At 37.3% G+C, this 21430-nt stretch overlaps 1 protein-coding gene across 3 annotated transcripts in view; it reads right to left on the bottom strand.

Annotated features, from left to right (window-relative positions):
* LOC143892561 (anaphase-promoting complex subunit) overlaps positions 1-21430 on the bottom strand; it is a 36674-nt gene that overhangs the window by 2491 nt on the left and 12753 nt on the right. For 2 of the 3 annotated variants that reach the window (XM_077397278.1, XM_077397279.1), the window contains 12 exons: positions 21081-21166; positions 19637-19769; positions 19488-19520; positions 17780-18034; positions 12555-12632; positions 12203-12474; positions 3575-3634; positions 3387-3454; positions 2502-2607; positions 1879-2020; positions 1092-1190; positions 489-753 (listed from right to left, as the gene is read on the bottom strand). In XM_077397278.1, the coding sequence (XP_077253393.1) occupies positions 489-753; positions 1092-1190; positions 1879-2020; positions 2502-2607; positions 3387-3454; positions 3575-3634; positions 12203-12474; positions 12555-12632; positions 17780-18034; positions 19488-19520; positions 19637-19769; positions 21081-21166 (1597 nt within the window). The remainder of the gene's footprint in view (positions 1-488; positions 754-1091; positions 1191-1878; positions 2021-2501; positions 2608-3386; positions 3455-3574; positions 3635-12202; positions 12475-12554; positions 12633-17779; positions 18035-19487; positions 19521-19636; positions 19770-21080; positions 21167-21430) is intronic. The other variant, XR_013255552.1, reaches the window with a different exon arrangement.

Below are 21430 nucleotides of genomic sequence, written 5' to 3'. Positions count from 1 at the left end.
AGTCTCTGTGCTGATTAAGGATATTTGCAAGCAACCTTACGATTTATCTTTATTTTTGTAGGGATAAGAGGTTGTTGGGAGATCCTGTTGTTGGTTTTCCGCACTGACACCTAAGAGTTGAGTACCTTTATTGAATGGATGTTCCCGCCCTAACTGTTTAGTATTTCCCTTGTCGAAATAATGCTGGGTGTGGTTGGGATACCAAATGCCTGTAATGTGGGGAGAGAGGACTGAACTCCAGGAAGGACAGGACTATTGGAACCAAGCGACACTAATATGATCAAACACTGCATGCCATATAAAAATCAAACAATATGACTTTAATGAATCCCCAAATATCGATCTGGAGCTTCATGAATCTTCTCATAATAAAATTCATGTGCTAACTATTTCATTTGAAATTTTAATACTAGTAGAAAAGTTGAAAGCCATTTATCACTTACTGCTTATTTTAACATATGAAACCTAAGAAGCTGATACTACAGTACCTGTAAAGGATGGATCTGATAGATAGCATTTAGCAACTGCAATATTAACTCGTGCTCGTAGTTCCAATCCTCCATGACCAAGAATCATAGGAAGAGTCCGGTGTATAAGGGTTGAAGCACGTTTTGCATGGTTAGAACCAAGAGACAACCACAACTCAGCAAGCGTAAGAGTGGCTGATGCTTCAAGCAGATCCAAGTTAAATGACCGGCAAAATGACAAACTGGCTAATGCATAAGGGAGGCCCAAAACGGCATTGCCTGATTTCTGATGGGCGAAAATGGAAAAAAGAATGTTTTTACTTTGCATCTCAAGCAAGAGACGTAATAGTGAGGCAACTGGTATCATGGTTTTAAATTTCGGCCGAAAAACCGAAATTTCGGATTTCGATTGGGACGGAAACCGAAATCACCAAAACCCTAAAATTCGGAAATTTTAGTAATTTCGGCTGAAATTTCGGAAAAATGTGATTTTTTAAGTTTGTTTACAAAAATTTTGTACAATAATGAAATTTGCTTTAATTTTTTACCGAATTTCGGCTGAAATTTCAGTTTCGGCTATGTCCGAAACCGAAACCTAAAGTTAAATCCATGACTGGTATATACCTTGTGGATTTCTGCAAGCAAGAGAAGAACAGTGGCATTTTCAACCTGTAGGTTCGATTTGTAGCACATACAAAAAAGAGAGTGTGCTTCGGCTGCAGCCTGCAGAGAACACTTTTATTCAGTCAAGTTAAATACCTTTGGTAACTGAGGCAAACGCAAACACATGTAATTTTATCTCCCTCAAGCTCCACAAACTAACAGACAACTCCATGAATAGTGACATTGTGTAACATGACCAGAGATGTCACTAAATTTAAGAGCTTAACTGCTTTGTACTTATGGAAAAGGTAGCAACTGTATCATATGACAAATTGCAAAGCAAACAGAATGCTCTAGTTTTCACTTCCAATTGTCCCTGCACGGTTTTTTCCTTCTGAAGTGGATGCACATATATGGGAAAGATATAACATGAATGTGGTTAATAGAGTTGGAGAAAAGCAAACCAAAGAATCGGCAAATTATGTATGTATGTATGTATGTGTTCATTTTATTTGCAGATAGGTACTGCACACCTCTAAGTAAAGTATAGAGAAAACAATTCCTCTAAAACATTATTAGAAGAGTATATATTGGAGGTTTCCTATAATAAAGATGGACGACTTGCCCACACTTAACATGCACGTGGGAACTAAATGTCTTGATGAAACGGTAAATACCTATGGAAGGTTTTCCATGTTTCAAGATTTATTCACCAGACTTCTCAGAGAATTTTTCTCCCTCTTAGCTTTGCGTGCGAATGCTATGTAAAAGAGATGAAGGTTTGGTATGGAGCAAGCAAACATCAAACCTGGCTGAACTGGTTGGCTGCAAGTAGTGTCCGAGCATGGCGAAGGCTTGCTTCAGTTTTTAGATCCATGTCTACTCCTGTTACGGAGGAGGCCAACACTCCAAACTCATCACATAGTTGTTGGGCCAATTTCAGATGTCCTCTGGATCAGAATAATTCCATTTCAGAGAAAATAAAAGATCCATTACATGAAGATACCCTGATGTTTGTGCTTGCAATCATTGTTTTACGAGGAATGATAGATGCAAGGGCCCTCTTTATGCAAGGGCTAAAGAAGGGCCCTTCAATAGATCCACATCATTAAGTGCAACCGAATTCAGTTTCTCAACCGACTTTAAAAATGACGTGGAACTATTCGAGGGCCCTTCTCCAGCCCTTGCATAAAGAGGGCCCTTGCATCTATCATCCCTCTTGTTTTAAATTTCGGATCTGAAAATTTCAGATTTCGGTTTGGATTTCACCTGAAATTTGGTCATTTTGACCAAAATTGTAAATTTTCGGCCGAATGACCGAAATTTGAAAAAAAAAAAGAAAAAAAGATTTCGGTAGGGGCCGAAACCAAAATTTAAATCCTTGCTTGCAATTCAAGGAGCAAGAAAGATCAGAAAGCTTGATAACCATACCGATGTAAAGCACGCTCATGGAGCAATTGCAGCTTTAGCAACTGGATACGTGATTTTGAAACAGATAGGAACTTTTCTTCTGCCAACTTTAGGGCAGTAATGGCTTCTGCAGAAATAATGTACTTTATGATGCCCATGACGAGACTATAACATCCAAAAATTGTATTGATGAGATATATGACATTTTGCTGGGTTCTTATCCAAATTAAAAAAAAAAGGGCTTTGCATTTTGTAGCCTGCCAGTCACAAGAAAAATATACTTAACAAGGATGATCTAAAATGTAGTTGCCCAGTTATTATACTATATGATAACCATGATGAGACAGTAACATCCAAATTGTATAGTTAAGTTAGATGTCTCACTGTCAGTAATAAATTATTAGTCAAAAACCACAACTTATTACAGTTATCTATCACTCATTAAATCAGATTGTATCAAGATCAACCGTCTAAGAAGTTCGAGAACGAATAATTTTAGATGTCTCACTGTCAGTAATATTTGACAAAAATCACGACTTATTACAGTTATCTTTAAATTATCTGACACGAAAACACTTCTAAGTTTAAGAGAATAGCATACAAGGAACATAATTTATTGTGGCGGCACTGGAAACGATAGAAAATATAAGGGACAAAGCCAAGCATCTATAGCCACATGCATTCGCCATCTGGAACACGATGTACCCAGACGAGAAACTTCGCTTGAAACTTTTGAGGCATCTCAAGTATCATAGTGTAGCCAATTTTGATTTTTCTTTACGAGATAATCAATTCCGATGTTAACACTTTAACTTGGATAACTAGTAAGAAAGACAATTAACGAAAGGAAAAAAACATTAAAAAGAGGTACAGTCGCTTGTCTGAGCTTGAAGCATTTAACCTGACCTTGATATCCTTTAAATACTGCAAGGTGTTGGATAAGTTTGACATACGCCAGTGAAACATCTGTTGAGCTATAGAAACTCTCACAAAGTCATACATGTTAGATAAGTTATAATTCGTAGAGAGAGAAAACCAATAAAATAAATGTGTCATTTGTGCCACCATCATGAAAATTTGTATCTTGCAATTACCTTGCAGCATCAACGAAGCAGGTTGCATACACGAGTGCATTTATCCGAACAAGTGGGGCACTGAAAAATTAGAAAAAGAAACATATTAAGCTCTATAACTACCTTAGTGGGTGTTTTTTTTTTATGAACGGTACTATCTTAGTGGAATTTCAATCAATTATGAGATAAGTTCTCCAATGAGGTACAGCTCAGATTGTCATGTATCTCAAAAGGTGAATCAAGGATCCAATGGTGAGTTAACAAATCAAAGGCAAAGAAAACACAATGAGCGCAAGTGAAAACGTCAATACTTCTCCCAAGTGTTTAATACTAAAGGTAAAACATGATCTCAAACCTTGAATATATAGAGGAGTTTGGGTTACAACTTTGACACTAACTGATGCGAGGACCAAATATATCCCACTCAAAGCATAGTATAGTAATGAAGGATTCAAAGTTAGCTTTCTCAACTCTCACATGAAATGAACATGAATGAACACAATCTAGTCTCTTATTGGCTTTTACTGTTTCCGATGTCCCTTCAATTCTTCAATGTCAAACTCTAAGTTAGGAAATCACACTGATGATTATGAACTAGGCTTTTAATATGGCTACCCCCTCAAATGATTGAATCAAATTGATATGGAAGAAAACCATAACATTTGTAAGGGAATACTGCTTTCGGGAATCCCTCTATAATGTTGGAAAGCTCATTTGGTACACCAATAATGACCAATAGGAACCTCTCTAGGATGCTAAAAAACTATTTTATCTCATTGCAAGTTACCCATGGGGGGACCTCTCTGTCATGCCAAGAAACTGTTGCCCAGGAAATCAACTGAGCAGGGTCTCAATGTGGTGGACCGACATTATCCTTATTACATTCCAAATAGAAGAACAAGAAAAAAGAAAGCACCAAAGAATAAAATGAAGAGTAAAGATGAGAAAGGTCTGAAGGGAAGAGTTTTTCTTCAAAATAAGTCGGGCGGGAAGCCAGGGGAGGAAATGGATGACTAAGCAAAGTTTTGGGAAATTCCCATCTTAGAGAACTTTCTATTTCAAGCAGTTTCATTTCAAAATTTGCTACTTTAGGTAAGTTTTTTGATCTAAAAGAAGATGAGTGAAGATCTGTATAGGAAAGGATAAGAAGAGAGAAATCTAACTGGGATGTCGAAAAAGGAATTTTAAATGAAGATTGGCTATCCAAGTCTCAGTGAAGATATCTAAAATAAGATCAGGAATAAATTTAGGGAAATATTATCAGCACTACCGTATTTTGATGATCGCACTCCTCACTTTATTAAAAGTACGGTATGGCTCACACCATAGGATGATCCAAAGCGTAGATGGGCCACAACCTAAATAGGCTGTGTCCCAAAAAATATTTCCATAGGTTGATCCTAACCCTCCGATCTGTAGAGGGACTGAATGTTAGAGGGTCTACTGATTGGTGAGTTACGATCAACCTATGGAAATGCTTTTTGGGGCACAACCTATTTAGGTTAGGTTGTGGCCCATCTAATGGACGGTTTGGATCATCGTATGGTGCGAGCCATACCGTACTTTTAATAAAGTGAGGAGTGTGGTCATCAAAATACAGTAGTGCTGATAATATTTCCCTAAATTTAATTCAATCGGATACATTCAAGCATAAATGGCAAGGGTTTCATCAAACCAAAATGGCAGAACCTACTCATGTAACATGTTAAAAAAATCAGAGCCAACTGGACAAGCATAAACGGACAACACATTTTTATTAACAGGGAGAAACGTTTTAGAAGACATGTTGATGCCACTGTTTTGGCTAAGCGTCACGAGGATCTGTGAGTGGCACAGTTTCTGGATGCTTTGGGGCCAGTGTCCCCATACATCAGCAGATAGTTGGTCCAGGATCTCTTCTCCCTCTTGTTGAGGTGTTTTACCGCGTAGAGAGATCTATGCAGATTGACAGTTCGTGTGACCCATCTGTTGAGCGATTAGCCCCAGTTGCACAATGGGGTAATGATCGTAGTGGTCGTGGCCCGACGTAGAGGTCATTGTGGACATGGAGGTGGTCGTGACTAAGGAGGAGGCCGTGGTATTGGTGGTCGTGGGACGCATTTTTGTACTCATTGTTGTATGGAGGGTCACCCAATTGATTATTGCTATGATATGCATCCAAAGTTATGACCCCCTAGATATGCCAGTCATGCTTAAGTTGTTGTGTCTGAGAGCTTTGTACCTCCATCATAATCTGGACAGGCTGAGCAAGGTGATTCCATGGTAGTTTCTCGGACTGAGTATGATGAATTTTTTAGATCTAGGGACAAAGCAAACGGCCAACTGACACCTTAGCACGGCAAGATAGCAATTCCTCTTGTTTTCTTTCTGCTTTTGTGATGGGGACATCAACGACGGAGGAGGATTCAAAGTTTACAAGCAAAGAAAGAATCGTGGGATTTTTCCCTTATTTAGGCATTGTCTTGCATCATTTTTGCGTCTATATGACCAGTAAATCTAATATACTCACTTTCTTTCGTTCGTCTTCCTTACTAAACACTATATGACCAGTAATCAACCACTATGGCTGATGAGACTACCTTTTCTATTTCAAGAGTAGGTGTAGCTTCCCCTCACGCAGGCCTTTTATTATCTTCTGTTCTTTGTGTTCCTAAATTTTCCTTTAATTTGCTTTATGTTAGTCAGTTACAAACAACCAACTGCCACCTTAGCACAACAAGATCGCAATTCCTCTTTTTTTCTTTCAACTTCTGAGCCATGGCTTATTGATTCAGGAGCATCCAACTATATAACCGATAAATTAATATACTCACTTTCTTTCGTTCATCTTCCTTACAGAGCCATAGTGTTACTTTAGCTGATAGAACTACCTCTCATGTTTCGGGAGTAGGTGTAGCTTCCCTTCATTTAGGCCTTTCATTATCTTCTGTTCATTGTGTTCCTAGATTTCCCTTTAACTTGCGTTCTGTTAGTCAATTAACTAAACACACAAATTGTTTCTTTCTTTCATCCTTTCTTATTGTGTCCTCCAGGATCTGAAAAACTGGGAGGAAGATTCGTTCAGGTCATGAGGTGGACGGCCTGTATTGCCTCGATCAGACGAAGGAGAGTACAGCTTTACGAAGCTTGGTTGATTCTTTTCAGTGGCACTGTCATTTGGGCCACCCATTAGTGGATCAGTTTCGGAAGTCAATCTTAATGTTGAGTCTAGTTAGTTCTTTTCAATGCGAGTCCCTTTGAATTGGGAAAACACCATAGGGTGTTCTTTCCCTCCAAAGTAGTCAATGGTATTACTCGTCCCTTTGAGTTTGTCCATTCTGATATACGTGGTCCTTGTCGAGCCTCATCTTTAATTAGCTTTAAGTACTTTATGTTTTTGTTGATGATTATTCACAATGACATGGTTTGTTTTCAATGAAAGATCATTCATAAGTGTTCTCTGCATTTCATACTTTAATATTTGCAATCAATATCAATGTTCCATTGAATGTTTACACACTTACAATGCTAGGAAATACTTTTCTACCGGTGATGGTTATCAACCATTCTTGGAGTCGCGTGGTGTTCTTCATCAATCTTCTTGTGCCTAGACCTCTCAGCAAAATAGAGTAGTTGAGAGGAAACTTCGCTATCTTCTAGATATGGCCCGCTTGTCTTCTTGTGCCTATACCCCAAGCTCATCTTCAAGGGTTGATACGATGCCCTCCACCAATTACAATAAGTAGAAAACGATGAAAAGAATATACAATAAATCCTCACTACAATTTCTATTAAGGATATACAGAGTAGTTCCTATACTAATCCCACAATAGATTTGCTAGTAATGGCGATTGGGGTTCTAATATGATGGTTAATAGTGAGCACAAGTGTCTTGGACTTTAGTTTGGGGACCTTAGAACCCCTTTATAAAGGTTAGATACCAAAACTAGCCGTTATAGGCTCCCACCAACAGTCTACAGGGATGACCCATGGTCGACAATGGCACAGACGACACACGATCGACCATCCATATCTATGGTTGACCATTCAACGGTTTTGGAATTTATGTTTTGTGCAGTCCACTTCGAAAATTCGTATCTCCCTCGTTTCTTATCAGATTTTTACGTTCCTTGGCATTCTAGAAACCTTAAAGAGTCTACTTTCTGTTAAAAATGATTTCAAAATTATTTGGAACTTCCTTTGTTCCATGATCCACAAGTTACTATGACGAATTAGAATTACACTCTAGAGTTGACAAAAACTTCATTAAATTTTCAATTCGAGTCTTGAGATCTCATCTTCCCCATGGATCTTCTTCTAGCTTTAAAGTCTTCTCACTTAGCTCCATTCTCCATGGCTTTGAGTTCCATGCCTTCAAGCTCACATCTTCAATTTGGTCCTTTGAAAAGGATTCTTAAACACATATTAAATATTAGTATAAACAACTAATATAAAGTATCAAATTGTGTTTGGAGTCATCAAAACATGACTTGGAAAGTTGCCAAGGTTGAACCCTTGGGCTTACAGTTAGTATATAGGTTCATTGGCATATGCAAGATTATTATTGAAGTTTTGAATTGATAACTGTTGGATATCTATCACGCCCCGACCCCACTGTGCAGATATTGTCCGGTTCTGGGTCATCTACCCTCCCCGGTTTTGTTCTCCAGCAGCACTAACCGTGCCCGACCCACTCTACGGGGCCTGCGCCTTGGAGATGCTGAAAACGCGTCTACATAGGGAGAGGAGAAATCCACATATATAGCCCAGTAACTTTTCCTCCCTTTCCGATATGGGATCTTTCAATCCACCCCCCTTAGGGCCCAGCGTCCTCGCTGCACACCGTACTAGATAGGAGGTCCCGCTCTGATACCATATATATATATATATATATATATATATATATATGTATGTGTGTGTGTGTGTGTGTGTGTGTGTGTGTGTGTGTGTGTGGGTGGGTGGGTGGGTGGGTATGTGTCCGTGTGTGTTTCGCATCCCATCAATTATTGCATATAAGGCCTTCAACAGTTATTACTTTTAGAACCTTTCGAAGGATTTTGGGTATTCTCCTAATTTCAACAGTGCTACGTGTGTAGGGCTTGTGAAATGATTTTTGTACGCTTCTAACCCTATCAGTGTTTTGCGCATATGATAAATCCAATGATGCCTATACATACACATGGTTTTAAATTTCAGTCGAAACGTTAGTTTCGGCCGAAATATTTCGGTTTCGGTGGAAAACGAAACGAAATTCACAGTGAATCGGAAAAGTACCAAACTTCGCCGAAACGTTTCCGAAATTTTCACCGAAATTTAAGTGAAATTTTTACAAGATTTCGTCTGAAATTTCGTACCGAAACCGAAACCGAGATTTAAAACCTTGTACATACATACATACATACATACATCTATATACTATATAGTAGAAGAGAAAAGAAGAGAAAAGAAGAGAATTTTTTGAAAATTCTATGAGAATTACACATCACTTTTTTGACTTTTTTTAACAAATGCACCCATTCAACCCACATATTTTCAATCCTACCCCCTCCTTTATGCTTTTTAACAAAGGCACCCATTAAAGCCACATAATTTCAATCTTACCCCCCTCCTTTATGCTTTTTTAATAAAAAATCTATAGGGTGATCTTAACCATCCGATTGAAGAGGAATTATGGAAACCTCTATAGATTGGAGGGCTAGGATCAGCCTATGGAAATGATTTTTGGGGCACAACCTATTTGTGTTGTGTTCCATCACATGGACGGTTTAGATCAACCTATGATGTGGTCTATACAATTCTTTGTCGGCCCGTGCATCGCACGGGGTTTTTTGCTAGTACATATAAATAGTGTTTTTTGCTATAGACCAGTGTATGTCCGTAAGATTGGAGGGCTAGGTTTTTTGCTATATATATAAACAGTGTATGTCCGTAAAAGGGATTTAATGGTTTTTATATGCCTTTCCAACCTTAAGTATCATGTCCAAGGAATGGATTTAATCATTTTTGTGCATTTTCCAAATATCATTAGTATTACTCTCTTGTAAAGTTGTCAGTTGATCATATGAGTCCTCCTTCTTAAGCTCAACAATTGACCTTACATAAGTGCTTTCCAACCATAGTATATGTACTTACTAATTAGTAAAATATATACATACATATATATATATATATATATATATATATATATATATAGGTGTTCAAAGAATTAGGTTTGACACTGTTCTAGGCAATTATTTAAAAAAAAAATCTATACATATTTATATAATACAATCAAAATGGGGTCGGTTTTCTATAATTATCCAAGTATAAAAGAATGATCAGATTTCGGACGTTGTGCGTATTAGTTTCTTACAAGAGTAGTAAATTTGATTTTTTTTCTACATAAAGATCAACAGTATTAGGTGCATAAACCCATTTCTATGATTGCTTTCTTTGTGAATGTCGGGCCCAAGCAAGACTAACACTTTGTTTGGGTTAGATTTTAAAACCCAAATCTGGACAGCAATAGTGTTGTCTGTGTGTTGTAATTATACAATAGAAAAGGGCAGCAGTTAGAGTCTTTTTATGCATGTGTTTCATGCCCAAAAACAGGGCAGCAGAGATGTCTATATAGGTGTTAGTTTCTGCCCTCAAACAAAGCAGCAGATGTACTGTTTCGAGTGTGTTTTGTGCCCCAAATCAGGGCAGCAGATGTACTGTTTTGAGTGTGGCTTTTCTACCCTCCATCAGGGCAGCAAAGATGTTATTTTGTGTGTGGTCTTCGTGCCCCAAAAACTGGGCAGCAAGGGTACCAGGTTGTATGGGGGTTTTAAGCCCCAAAGCGAGGCAAAAATCTGAACCTTGTGTTGTGTTTTTTTATGACCATTTTCATAAACAAAAATTGACAAGTTACACTCTATTCCATCTACTCCAGGATCATTGCACCCTTCTCCTCAGTGGAATCCATTGTTACCCTTCACACTCGTACGGTAAAAGGCAAGTGACAGCTTGACTCACGTGTGTAATGTTTACAATAATGTTCTTGGACCTTGGTATTTACAATACTTCGTGTTGTAGTTACTATTTTGATTCTCCCTCTTATACAACTGTTGATAGATTTGTAGCCTTCTAGTTAGTTATTAAATGCTTAAAATCTCAAGTTCTCTTTCTAATTAATTGTAAAGAGTAAGTTGGAAGATGTAGTAATAATGTATGTAAGTATGATGACTCCAGTTATGTTTCTTACAACACTAGTAAGGTGATATTTCGTGAATCACAAATAGATAACCATTAATGGGCACCTAGGAAAAAGGGGGAACTAGGGAGGTTGTTAACACCTACCTGGGACTTTAAGTCCAAAGCCAACCTGAGCAATGTGTACAACCTTTTTGTTGGCAATGTATCTGAGGGGATCCATCCCTGAAGCGGTTCGGCAATATAATTGCATTCCGTAATCTAAACCATAACGTCCCTACCTAAATACGGGTGGTAGGGGTTTGTCATGCGGTCAAGGCCACAAGCCGAAAAGAAAAGAAAGGAAAGGAAAGAATTGGGGAAAAAGCCAAAAGGCCTTGGGGTTAGCCGTCTCACAACATTCATAATATGCATACACCATTCATAATAACTTATTTTCTTTTAGTAGTTAATGTTTAATTATTCCTCGCCTGCTCTCTAGATATACGGGTTGAAATGTTAATTGTCTTAAGTTGTAAATTGTTCAGGATACTCAACTTTAATGAAATCCATATGTAGGATGTTAGTTTCTATTGTTGAATGCCTAGAGGATTGTATAGTAAATATTCAATTGTATTATTGTTTTCTTTACCGTGCTAAAGTCGTTGTATAAGCTTTGCTCTAACCCTGTTTACATTTCAGATTTTGTAGGTGGGAAGAAGAAGCCTTCGTCAATGAAGAGGCCTAGGTTATGGGGAGAGAGCATCGGAGTAGTTGGGAATGATGGGCTACATCGTTCCTTAGAAGATTAGGGTCTTATTTCATTACTTTAATAAATAGAGTGACAGCTAGAACTGTATGCGACTCTTTAAAGTTTTTATTGCTTTGTTTTGTGGAAGGACATGGAAGTTCTAATTTGGAATAAGATCTATGGTTGGATTGTCGTAGTTAATATAAACTTTCATTATGTTTTTAAAAAAAAATTCCGTGTGTTTTTAGTAGCTTTCTTTGCTCGTAGCGACTCGACGGATTCGGGTCCTTACAATATCTCTCCCCAAAACGCTTTGGGCTGAACGTGGGTGTTTCTTGGTCTCATTTTGGTGGCCTTGAATAAGCACCTTGCAAATTTCTTCTTTCAGTTTCAATGCTCTCTACTTGCAGCTGCATAAAACTGTAATCAAAATCTAATAAAGTAATGGGCACCAAAAGGAATCAAACCAACAATATCACATCAATAACTTTTGCACCTGTACTGACATGAATCACCACCAAATTGAGTTGCACAATTATGATCCTTGTTTTAAATTTCAACCGAAATACGGAATTTCGGTCCAAAATTTCAGATATCTGTCAATTTCGGATTTTGGTTTGGATTTCGTCATTTTGACCGAAATTGTAAAACTTTTGGCCGAAATGACCGAAATTTTTTTAAAAAAAAAAAAAGGTTTCGAAACCGAAACCAAAATTTAAATCCATGATTATGATACAAGGAAATAAGCAGATCACAGTGATGCCTACCTGCCATACAGCTCCCAAGAAGTAGCTCGGAGCAAGTATGATGCACCCGCCAATTGCAATACAGGCCCAGGAATAGGATTAGGCTGTGCCCCAAAATGGAATACATCATAATCATTTCCAACTACATTCTCATGTAGCTGTTCATAGTCCCCTAATGAGAGCCTGGTCTTTGGTAGGATCTTAATCCACGCAGTGCTGAAAGCACCATCAACTGTCAATGATGCACCATCCGATCCAAATTCACTAAGCAAATAAGAACTTAATCTCAATTCCTGCAATGGTAAAAAAAAATTAGTTCCGAGTCTGACTAGAAGGATCAATATGGAAACATGATCAATAATATTCATCCTACCTTGCAAACACTAGTTGGGCAGCTTCTGAGCTTTGTGGGAGCTTTGGGACCGAAAAATAGCAATGGTCTTTTCACATGCTGAAAAAGAAATACTTATGGTGAAACAAAGAATTTTTAAAATCCTGATGCATCCTATAGCAACGATAAAACAATGTCACTACTTTTAGCACAGCGAGACTAAAAAACTAATGAAAATTATAGATGGAAGCAAGCCTCATTTAATATTGTACAGTATTCCACTCAAACATAAGATTCATTAAACTATAAGTTACTTCCGTTTATAAAAGTTGAACACAGTAGTTCATAGCATAGCATTCCTATATTTATATCCAGGGACAAAGTTATTTCCTATGTACATACTAAATACTAGTTCATGACATAGTATTCCTATATGATAGGAGTAACAGGTATTTCTGTGATATGTGATAGAAGTACTGTCCATATCTTTTCCAATACAGAAAATCGATGTCTCAATTTAAAAAAGTAACTCAAAAAAAACGTTCAAACAAGTGACATAAAATCCAGAAACAACCTCACGAATGGATTTTGAGAATGAGAACTCTGAAGTAAATGTTATTGCAAAAAAATAATATAACAATAAATATATATTTGGAATCATTCAAAAATAGTTATGAATGTTTTTCAACACTTTTTTCTCCCTTTGTTCCCACACTAGTCATTAGTTGATCTTGAATCTTGGACTAAGTCTATTGAAGAGAGGTCCAGGTGCTCATACTGCCATGTTTAAAGAGAAGAATACTATTAATGCCTATAGGGGTTCTCATGAAGCCCATCCACAGACCACAGCTGACCTCAAGTTTATGGATCCCAGGGCTTATGCTATTGATGATTTTCGTATGTGTTTTGTAGCCTTAGAGATCTTTCCAAGCTTCAAAACCATTGTGGAGCAGTCATGTGCTCAGATCATATGCCTAGTAAGACTGATGGTTTTATTTCTTCATATCATGTCCCAATAAGGGTGATGCCAAAATAACCTATAGGTCATTTACTTATGTTTCTGGGGAAAGAATTCATAAGGGATCAGAAAGAATTCATAAGGTGATCCATTTGTTGTCCTTATCCTTCGTTCTTAACATTCGATCATTTTCTTCTAATTCTGTATATGTGAGTAGTCTTATTAGAGAACAGCACTCTAGCATAACATTTTTCCCTTTCATAATGTGTTTTTCATAGAGGGCAAGCCTTGGCGAAACGCTAAGGTTGCTCCAATGTTACCGGGAACACCCTCCCACCCTCCGACCCGCGATCTCCCGAAACATGGGTCGTTTGCGACCCGGATCGCCAAAAATGGTGACCCGGGCGACCTGCGGGATGGGGAGAGATGCATAGATAGGGAACACTTCAGTGGACTAGGAAAAGAGAGTTGCACAATAGTTTATTAATTTGTTCATGTTTTTACATTCTTATTTAAGAATCGGGTAGTTATTTTCTGTTTGCTTTTATTTAAAATTGAGAATGCAATATATGTTGGTACTTAATCTAGTGATATTTGGAGATCTTCAAATTTTATATATTATGGCTTGGATTGGAACTAGAATTTTCATTTTGAATATATATGAATAGCATACACGAGGTTTTTGGTTTTGTTTATTAAATGTATGTAGTATGGGCTATAGAATGAAATTATATATATATATATATATATATATATATATATATATGTATGTATAGTACCAGAAAGACCCAAATTTGCATTCCACATCGACCAACAAGCCGAAATAGCAAACCGACTTAGCCTACCCTCATCGTACCGCGTGCCGGGCTACCATCGTACCTCCCACCCGTTCCTGGACCGCGTACCGGAATAAACCGCGTTCCAGATAACCTTGGGTTGCTCCATTGTGACCTGGTGGTCACGGGTTCGAGTCACAGAAACAGCCTCTATGCAAAGCAAGGGTAAGGCTACGTACAGACCCTGCAATGGCGGGAGCCTCGTGCATTGGGCCGCCCTTTTTTATATTGTGTTTTTCATGACTTAAAAACCAGGGAGATTGATGGTAGTCATGAGATTAAGGGTGTTTCTTCTCGACGGAGTTGTACCTTTGTCTCAGGTTGGTTTTGAATTCTGGGCATGTTATGAATAAAGATTTGGTGATATTGAGGCGTTCCGACGTGGACAAGTTCCATTGTCTGATCTTTTCAGTTGTTTCCCAGGACATTGGTGTCAAATGATGTAAAGGATTTCCAGTTTGAGACATGCCAGTTGTCAAAACATTGTAGAACCACCTGTACCCCAAGAACCAATAAAAGACTGATTCCCTTCCATATTGTGCATTCTCATGCATGGGTTTCTTCCTCTATAACTGCGAAGCTTGGTGGCTATAGGCATTTAGTTTCTTTTGTATACGAATTCTCCCAGGCTACTTGGATATATTATCAAGACCAAAGATGAAGCATCTGACACCTTTAAGTAATCCCCATACTCGAAAAGTGAATTAAGGGGTTTGATTTTCCGATTTTGTCTTCAATCCATGTCATGCAGTACGAATCTTGGTAAATCTAGCTACTACGATCTTGAATTCTACCCTCTTGAAAAGCTAGAGAAGAGAAGATGAAGTCTTCTCTCAGAGTTTCAGCATTAGGCGTTGTTCTAGCCCTACCAGCAACACCCCTTCACCTTGGATTGTACTAAGAGAAAATAATTTCGTTCTCTAATTCTTAAGAATGCCCTATATATGGGGCTTTCCCTCCTACGCTCATCTAAATCTTGAGCAATTCTGTGGAGTTCCACGGGATTGCTCTAAGTTAAAGAGGAGTTCGTTGACCAGACCCTCAATCTCATTTGGCAAGAGATGGACAAGAGCAGGCAGCAGGCATGGTGCATGGAACCAACCACTTCTTTTTCTCGCCACACCAGCCACTTCATTCAATCATATGTTCTACTCCGGGACATTGGTCATTCATTCTTTTTCTTTCTAGTTCAATTGGGGACTTTCTGACTTTCTTTATAAAAGACCGGCTTATTACGCGGCTGACTAGGGATGCAACTCAGGTCGAGCTCAACCCAAAACCATGGGGTTCAACCCAAAAAAAAGTCGGGCTGATCTGGTTGGGTTCGGGTTCAGGTTGAGTTTTCCCAACATGGTTAAATTCGGGTCGGGTTTGGGTTGAGGGTTTGGGCAACCCGACCCTAGTGAAACCCGACATTGTTTATCAAATTTATTTTTTGTAAGCTTAAAAACTCGGGTTGGGTCGGGTTGAAAGGAAGAAGATATCGGTCTCTGTTTACTACCTTGAATTAAGCATATATAACTAAATAATCTCTTCCTCCTTCCTTCCATCCAAACAGTTACCAAAGAAAGGAAGAAGAGATTGGTGGATTCATCGTGTCAGTCTACAATTGTTTCATATATATTGCATTAGAAAATGGAGATCTTTTTCTTTTCTTGTCAGTCTTTATTTTTCTACCAGCCTCCCTTTGTATCCAATTCCATATGTTCTCTATCTCAAGTCATTTAAATTACTAATTGTGTAAGTAACTTCATTGAACACTGCCAAAATAACTTCCAAATGGAGAAGTAATCGAAGGATCTTAATGAGCAACCTTATATGAATGCACTGGAGAAATTTCTTTGTACCTCGTTGAAAGGTAATTTAGTGTTTATTATCTTCTTTATTCCTAATCATATATACGTCCTATTATGAGACAGGTCGTGAGGATCGACTCACTTTTCGCCATCTTTCTCATCTCTAAGTCTCAACTTTTCTCGTTCTCCATCATCAACATGGCATCAACGCCCTAGGGCTCTTACATTCTCATCCTTTTTTATCCTTTTCTCTCACTTTCTCTTTCTTTCGCTCAAAGGACGTATGTGCTAGATATTAGGAGAGATAGGGTCCTAGGGAACAAAGCCTGATGAGCATCCTATGAACCCTAATGTGAAACTCTATCCTGATCAAAGAGAGTTGTTGAGACCCAAGCAAATATAGGAGACTAGTTGGCAAGCTGATATACTTGATTGTGACTTGTCCCGCTATCTCCTATGAAGTGGAAGTGGTTACTCAATGTATGAGTTCTCCACGTACCTCCCATTGGGGAGCAGTTATTCAAATAATTAGGTCCTTGAAGAGCGCTCCTAGGAAAGGCTTGTACTTCAAGAAACATGATCACATGAAGTTGGAAGGATTCACAGATGCTGTTTGGGCAGGATCTCCAACATATAGGAGGTCGACCACAGGGTACTACACGTTTGGTGAAGGAAATTTGGAATTGTGGAGGAGTAAGAAACAAGATGTTGTGGCTAGATCTAGTGTAGAGGCAGATTACCAAGCTATGTCTCACACGAATGGAGAGTTAACCTGGTTGAGGTCACTTTTGTCTGAGATTGGTGTTCCTTCCCCATCTCCTGCATCATTCTACTATGACAATAGAGCAGATATTCATATCACCTCAAATCCGGTCTTTCATGAGAGGACGTAGCATATTGAAGAGGATTGTCATTTCAATCGTGAGAAGCTCCAAAAGGGAGAGCTCTGTGGTGTGTTCACTCAATCTGGAGATCAACTGGCTGAAGTGTTCACTAAACAATTGGGAAAGGCCAAGTTGAGTGACATTTGTAACAAGCTAGGGATTTATGACATACACACTCCAGCTTGAAGGAGTGTTGAAGGGTAATTTACTCTTCATAATCTTGTGTAACCCTAATCATATACACACGCACACACATCATATTATGTGGGAGGTAATGATCATTTGCTCTCTCGTTTCTCCATCTTTCTCATCTCTCTCAATTTTTCTCCTTCTCCATCATCAACATACTTGAATATAACACTGTGTGAGAATATATAGCCTCATGAGATTTCAGTTCAAATGGCCAAACAACAATGAGACAATCTAGATGGATCTAGCCCTCCGGTTGCAAAAGTACTCCAATTAAGTATTTAAGAAAATTAGCCATGATTTAAATGATGATAATGAGACTTAGTCTCATAGATATTAGATATTTCTACCAGTAGCATGAGCACGATTTTTTTATCAACAGCTTTGTGAATATGTACTTGCATGATTTGTCAAGTTGAAGAATATATCAGATGTGTTACAAAAAAATGACTTATCGTTTGTGTTGCATAAACCTTTTTGGCAAACAAATTGTATGACAATGGATCACAAGAGAAACTGTTTCCTCAAGAGAATAAAATCTATCATAGTACATTGTCAATATATTCAAGAAAATCGCCTAAGGTACACGACTATGTATCTTTACCTTAAGATCAAATTTTGCCAGTGCAAGACTATTAAAGGCCACCAAGCGTGTTAGCTTCAAACTATTGGCTCTCTTTAGAGACCTCTTTATAAGCACAAGTAATTGTTGCTGGGTGGATAATGAAGTACCTAAACCAGTACTGGCCCCAGGTGAATTTGGTGAACCAATTATACCTGATCTGCTTGAGATACCAATTTCAAACAAGATATCACAAATAGCAGCCAAGGTGTATGCAAGACAAGCATCATCGTTATTCTGCACACCAAAGCCATTTCCGTCAGAATCAAACGGATAAGAACTTAAAAAGATATTTCACATAACAAGAATAACTTATACTTAAATCAGTGTTTTCAGATGCAGGCTCTTCAATCTCAATAAATTCGGAGCGTACTTTATTAATTTGCATTTTGAATTGAATCCTCACACACATGGTAGAATAAAATTTTAGTTATGTATTTTCGTTTTGCATATCAAATCACTCGACAATAAAATACTAGAAAATATTTTAAACCAAAATTCACAAGGCAATGACTTTGCATCTAAATTAACAAGGTTCAACTATTCATGCATAAACCATGAGAACTATACATTGATGGATAAAGATTTTCGAGATCCAAAACGGGAAACATAAATGGACTCATAAGAAATTTTAAAGAAACATTAACAAAGAAGAAGAATGGAGAGAGGAAATGAGGTCGAGCAAAACAAAAGTTCTCATTAACTAAAGCACCAAATGGTCTATTTGAAAGCGAATGCAAAACAACATAAAGAAAATAACTAAACAACGAATGTACATTTAAATATTAACATTATAACCGACCATTGACTACCACTATGTTCGCTTGAAACTATGGTTTTCAATTTCCATCAAAACCGACACGAAATGACCGAAATATTTTTGTTTCCATCCCCATTTCAATGACCGAAATGCATAAACAAAAACCGTAAGTGAAATTGTGGTATACTAGATCAGTGTAACAGTGGTGGTATACCATATCAATATGTATTTATTTATTTTTTTGAATGGCTAAAATTAAATTAAAAGAAAAGACTGAGATGGTCAAGTACAACAACAATAGCAAAAGCGAACGAAAGCATAAAGAAATACAACATCCAAGGGTAGAGCATCAAGAAGGTAAAAGGTCAAACTGCTCAAAAGCTTTCAGGTGCACGCCTTCCCTGACAAGTTTATCCGCTACCCCATTCGCCAAAAACAATAAAATGCAATGGGGCACCCTTCAGTTTAGTGTTCCTCACATTTCAATAAATGAATGAAAACTTAAGTATCTTACATTAAGGGTTTCAAGCTTTCTGGTGTTTTATGAATTTAATTGAAAGTTATCAAGAAATTTCATAAAAATAAACTAAATTAAAAATTCAGTAAAAATAATTTGAGATAATTTTTGGAAAAGAATAGATAATAAAATAAAATGGAAAAGGTATGAAAATATTGGGTAATTCCATATAATAATCAATAAATCTTCAAAAAATTTGCCTTCTAAACATATCAAGTCTATTTTATAATACAATGAAAATATCATGGGGTTTTCAAAATATATGAAAAATATCGCATTATGGGCCAATAGAGATGGCAAATGTTGGATATGAAAGAGTATAGCATATGATTAAAGCTTATAAGCAAGAAGAAAATGCATACAGACGTGTCAAAAATTTAAAGAAACAACAAAATGAACCAAAGTAGGATTACCTGTTGACATATCCAAACGGCTTCGGTTAGGGCCTGTAAAATACCAAGGAAAATGAGCACTCGAGGTAAAACAATAATGAAACGAATAAAGACCACCAAAGTAAAAATAGGACCAATGGGTATTTGAGAATTTCCCCCGGCATATTTACCTCCAAAGCTTGCTTGGAATGGCCAAAATGACAATGCATGTTGCCCAAGCATAATAAAGCTGCTTGATACCTTCCGAGAGAAACACCAGAAGGTGTATTTGATGAACCAGAGTCAATTCCTTCCATCCCTGCACTTTTAGTGCAAAACTATTAAATCAGAATCAGTCATTTCACGTGAATCAATTGTTGCAAAAGGCTAATTCGCTGATCTAGAAAATCCCCAAGCAGGTAAGCTTGATAGATTTGAAGTAACATTAAAAATATCCTGTTGATGAACATTTAGAGACAAAAAAACAGTAAGGCTGCGTACATCTAGCCCTCCCCAGACCCCGCAATGGCGGGAGCCTCGTGCACTAGGCTGCCCTTTTTTTACTGGTTCTTCATCTTTTAATTTGCTGTTTCCTTGCTATATTAATGTCCAATGTGTCATTAATGTGTATTTTTCTTTTTCTTTGCGAACGGTTTTCAATCCCAACATGCATATTTCTTGTATTTAGGAAAATAATTATACAATAGAATAGAATGTTATTAGTGTACCATTTGAAATTTTGAATATCCATCTTTTAATACTAGTCTCTAATAATATAACATAATATCATAATTTGACTATAGTACTGCAATTCGTTAGTGTAAGTGTACATTGTGTTGTAAGTTGTAACACTTGCATCTCACTTATGGAAGTGTTTTAGGGTATGACATACTTATATTACTCGTCTTTAGTGGTTCACTTGTTTTCGATACTATTACTTCAAGCAGTACACAAAGAAAAGTGATAGATAAGCAGACAGGATAGGCCTGTAAAGCTCAACAGCACACTGAAAATATTATAAATCACGTTAAAATAATCAAAACATAGATTTGTTAAACAAACCTTACCACTCACTAAAAATAGAATTTGTGGCCAAAAATTATATGGATGCTCGTTTAGGACCTTGAGACAAAAAATTAAAAGAACGTAGGCGTATTGGCCAAGGCGTAAACAGTTTTGGTTCCAGCTGATACGCCCACCCATATGTACATTTTGATCTGAAGACCAGGGAGAGGTAATATAAGAGATAGTCATCTTACACTTTTCTTATTAGGTTTTGTAAGTTTTAAACCAGTATACATGTGGATATGTTTATATCTAGAAAAACTTCCATTGCTGTTAGTTTTCTGAGATATTAAAGAGTTCAAAAGCTTTCATCTTCATTAATTTCAGGGTCTAGATGGAGTTGTGAAACCCTAAAGACTTAGACAAAGAAGACGAAAAAACTAGAGGAGATAGACGTGTCTGCACAGGGAGGTCGGGGTACAAACATGGTTTATTAAAATTCTCTAAATTGGTATTGCAAGGTCGTGGCAAAGATCAAGAGTGCATACATATATTAAACCAAATAATCAAACATTGCTCCGTACCATCCATGAAGCACATAGAACAAAAAACAAAGAGCTACATATTTACCTGTAATCGAAATAGCAATGAAGATTTTCCAAAGCAGCCAGATAATCGTCATGGTGAAGACTATTTAGGTATCGCAAGTAGTGGATCTGCATAGAAATCAAATGATGAACATAGAACGAAAGAAAAAAGGTTATTACCTTTGACGTAACACCAACTACAATCCTTAGGTACTATTTACCTATGTTACAATATCTCAGATATGTTCAAAATATCGCAATATTTTGATAAAATGAAAAAAACCCGAAATAATCCCATGATTCTAAAAATATAGCGAAATTTTCATTTTTATCATAAAATATCGGGATAATATCCCAATATTATCCTGATATTTTTACAATATTTTTATTTTA

This window comes from Tasmannia lanceolata, unplaced genomic scaffold (assembly GCF_043159265.1).
Source record: "Tasmannia lanceolata isolate RefF3 unplaced genomic scaffold, GAP_Taslan_0.1 ptg000015l, whole genome shotgun sequence".
Lineage (NCBI taxonomy): Eukaryota > Viridiplantae > Streptophyta > Magnoliopsida > Canellales > Winteraceae > Tasmannia > Tasmannia lanceolata.
The sequence above is the reverse complement of the archived record's forward strand: the minus strand, read 5'-3'. Positions and strand labels throughout refer to the sequence as shown.